The 3,727-nt window shown below is 45.0% G+C and overlaps 1 protein-coding gene across 5 annotated transcripts in view; it reads left to right on the top strand.

Annotated features, from left to right (window-relative positions):
- GAS7 (growth arrest specific 7) overlaps positions 1-3,727 on the top strand; it is a 129,004-nt gene that overhangs the window by 35,294 nt on the left and 89,983 nt on the right. For 4 of the 5 annotated variants that reach the window (XR_006171194.1, XM_042833195.1, XM_042833193.1 and 1 more), the window contains exon 2: positions 3,108-3,231. Coding sequence is in view for 4 of the 5 variants with exons in the window: in XM_042833195.1 (XP_042689129.1) it covers positions 3,108-3,231 (124 nt within the window). In the remaining variant the exon portion in view is untranslated. The remainder of the gene's footprint in view (positions 1-3,107; positions 3,232-3,727) is intronic. The other variant, XM_042833194.1, reaches the window with a different exon arrangement.

Genomic DNA, 3,727 nt, shown 5'->3' with positions numbered 1-3,727 from the left:
CCCCCCCCCCCCCCCCCCCCCCCCCCCCCCCCCCCGGGGGGCCGGCCCCCCGGGGGGGGCCCCCCGCGGGGCCCTGAGAGAGACAGAAATGGAGAAGCTCCTCGGTGTGGCAGGGGAGAGCACACAAATGAGGAGCAGCCAAAGCCAGCTGGCACAAAAACATTTTTTGTCTAAGGTTCACATGGTTGGTGCTGCAGGTGCTGGTCTGCATCACCTGTGCGAGCAGCGGGTGCTCCCAGTGACATCGCACCTTTGGAAGCCTGCAGGGAACTATTTTCAGTCCTGACTGAGAATAAAATCAAACAGAAGGTGATGGTGGATGCCGTGTTTGTATGGCAGGGGCTGTGCGAGCAGGTCCTTTTTGTGGTGCCAAGGCATGGCTGTAAGGAATTGGAAAGAAGAACGTGATTTCTGGAGCTGTGCAGGGAGTGGTATTGCTGAGTGAAACAAGGCACCGCTGTTAGCAACTGTCTGGTGGAGGAGAACTTGGATAACTCAGAGGTGAAGCTGGGATACCTGTTTGTCAGATTCATCAACTTCAGTGTTTTCGTTAGTAGGATTTGGTGCTCTTATGGAGGGCTGTATGAAACACGGAGGTATTTCAGTGGCACATGGGGAGGGATCCCACAGAAAAATAGGCATGGTTGTGTTAGTTTGACTAAGATAGGAATTTCATTTTGTACATTTCTAGGCAGAAACAACAGTGTTTCTAGACACAAACAATAATGAGAACATTTGCCTTGGGGCAGGGCTGATGTGTAAGAGATGTTTCCCTGGTATACTAAGTTGAGATCAGCAAAAAGTAAATATTGAATAGCAACATAAACCGTGAAAGGTTCTGCTTTCTCACATGTATGTGATTTCATTAAGCCTCAGAGACCAGAAGAACAGGGAACAGGAACAGATAACAAAGATCCTACTGATCAGTTGTGTGAAGCACCATGCTAGCCTCAAGCATGCAAAATATTCATTTGAGTCATGCACTCTATAGAGCCACAGAATCGGACTCACAGAATAGCTGAGGTTGGAAGATCACTGGGGATCACAAAGGTAACCCCACAGCATCACTTAGGGTCACGCAGAGCAGACTGCCCAGCAGCACTTCCAGGCAGGTCTGAAAATCTGCAGGGGAGATGCACTTCTGGACAGCCTGTGCCAGGGCTCTGCCACCCTCACAATGAAGAATTTGTTTCTCACGTGCAGATGGAGCCTCTCGGGTTCCAGTTTGAGCCTCTTGTCCTGTTGCTGTGCACCACAGAAAACAGCCTAGCTCCATCCTGTTGATAATTCCGCTGAGATACTTGTGCACATTAATAAGATCCCCTCTCTGTCTTCTCCTGGTCATACTGGGTCGGCTGTGTCCCCCAGGCTCTCTCTCTGCCCAAGAGAGGAGCTAAAATCTGAATCAGCACAAGCACGATCTGTGCTGCAGTGTCAAGATAATACTTATCTCACATTGGTCTTGGGTCCACATGGCTGCCTTGGAGCTGTGATCTGCCTTTATCATATACCTGATGAGACACAAATGCAAGGTCACTCTTAAGTTCAGTGCCTCCAGAGGGCCACTGAATCAGAGTTTTCTCAAACTGAAAAGAAATGCAAAATATACTTTTGGCTCCAAAATCACTAAATATCCCATTTGTTCTGTGTTGGAACAGAATTGGAACTTCAAGCAGAAATCAAATCTGTAGGAGAAGGGCGCACTACATTGTTTTTTTTTTTTTTTTTTTCTTTCTAACAACTCTATTCATTTTGCCAGTGTTTGAATATTGTATGCAGCAGATGCTAAAACTCTGCCTTCCATCAGTGTGGCTGCCTTTGCAGTCATTTCTTACCTCTCCACCATATCAGAAGGCATTTTCTGGATGGGTATTTGCTTCTGTTGAATAAATAGTTCAATTTCACATGTTCTTCCTTGTTCTCCTTTTGTTCTAAGGCAAGGCGAGGCAAGCAAACAAAAACCCCTAAAAATTAGTATATTACATGCCTGGTTTGCCTTAGGGAGTGAACAGAAATACAAGGCGATGTTCTCTGGATGTGAGCCAGCAGGAGGCTGTTGGGCTCACAGCTGCAGCCCTGTGAGTCTGCAACTGGCAGTCTCTGGCCATGCACCCCAGGTGTTGTCATTCAGCATCCCTGCTTGAAGGGACCAGACAGGGATGAAGCCCTCTTTGCTATTCTCACATTAAGCAGCTACTGTAATTCCCTCGCTATCAAGGAAACACCAGAGCTGCTTGGAAGAGGTGGTATCACCAGGGGTTACAATGTCATGCCCTTCAGCTTCACCTTTTTCTTCCAACCTGAACCCCAGCACACCAATACTTGCAACTGAGATGTGAACTATTGAGGTGGTACTTGAACACTCATAGCAGTTCTGAGCGGCAGCATGATGCTTTTCCCCTTCTCTTCCTAAAGATGTGGATCTCTCCTAGTGAGCTGGATCCTAACCATCAGAATAATAGCCATATAAAGACATCATCCTGCATCCGCATGATATGGATGCAGATTACATCTGGATCAGTAATTTATGCACTGATAATTACATGCATTATCAGTATTTAATCAGCATACTGATGAGTGTAATTCAGCATGCTGCTCCTTTTAGGCAACAGGGCTCTGCAGAGTTTCTTGACAATGTTTAAAGCTGATGGTACCCCTGTAAATTACATTTGGACAGAACCTTTATGACCGATGCTTTTACTTGCCAGTGCATTCATGTCAGTGTAAATGAGTGCCACACACATATCCTTCCTTCTCAGACAGATGATTGCTTTCTGCTTTGCACTTTATCATTTAACAAGAGTGCCTTTACTGGACAGGTCCAGTGCTTGTGGAGCATCAAATACAAAGGGGTTCCATTTCTCTCCCAAAGAATATTCTGTATCCCAGTGCTCCAAAGGAAGATTTCTAGGAGATAAATTCTATTCTGGGAATAGGACAGATAAGAAGAGCAATGAATGGAACTCTTTAGGTGTCTTGCAGTCTGGAATGCTAAACCATATGATCCTTTTCCAGGCGTGTGTCTCATTAGGCTTTACATTATCTAGATATCAAGTTAAAGGATTGTGTTTTTTCTTTCTTTATTTTCTTCTTTTTTTTTTCCTCAGCAGAAGCCCAGAAAGGCAACTCCTCAGCCAGGAGAAGACACCTTGAACAGCCATCTTCCCCCAGGCTGGCAGAGCTATATGTCTCCCCAGGGCCGCAGGTACTATGTGAACACCTTCACGAACGGTAAGTGGAAGCTCCAGTAGATGTGTCACCCCAGTAGCAGACATCTGCTGCAGGGAGTTGTCTCTCAAGTTAGTTTTGATAAGAGCTACGCCCAGAGAGTTATAGAAATGAATGAATGACCTTGCTGCCATGTAAACTACTCTCTAGCCCTCTTTCATCTTAATTCTGACCATTCAAAGATATCTGTAAAGTAGAAAAAGCCCTGCCATGAATGAATTAGAACATAAGACATTGTAATGATGTAATTTCTACTACGTTCTTTTATTTCTTTTTCCTTCAGCTGGAGATATGTGTATCTACATATGTACATACATTTAGAGTTGTTTGATAGAATGTCTGGCACCACTAAAGCATCTTCAGGGGAAAACAGAAATAGTTAATTGGAAAGTTGCTCAACTCAAAGTCAGTTTCCCTGTGGAGTCAGAAGAAGAAAAGTGTGTGTAACGGGATGTTGGAAATATCCAAGTAATTTTGTCAGGACGGTATCTCTGATAAA

The sequence above is a fragment of the Centrocercus urophasianus genome, unplaced genomic scaffold (genome assembly GCF_019232065.1).
Source record: "Centrocercus urophasianus isolate 14NV4802_14NV808 unplaced genomic scaffold, USGS_Curo_1.0 seq_41, whole genome shotgun sequence".
In the NCBI taxonomy this organism is placed as follows: domain Eukaryota; kingdom Metazoa; phylum Chordata; class Aves; order Galliformes; family Phasianidae; genus Centrocercus; species Centrocercus urophasianus.
Note: the sequence above shows the minus strand (reverse complement) of the source record. Positions and strands in the feature narration are given on the sequence as shown.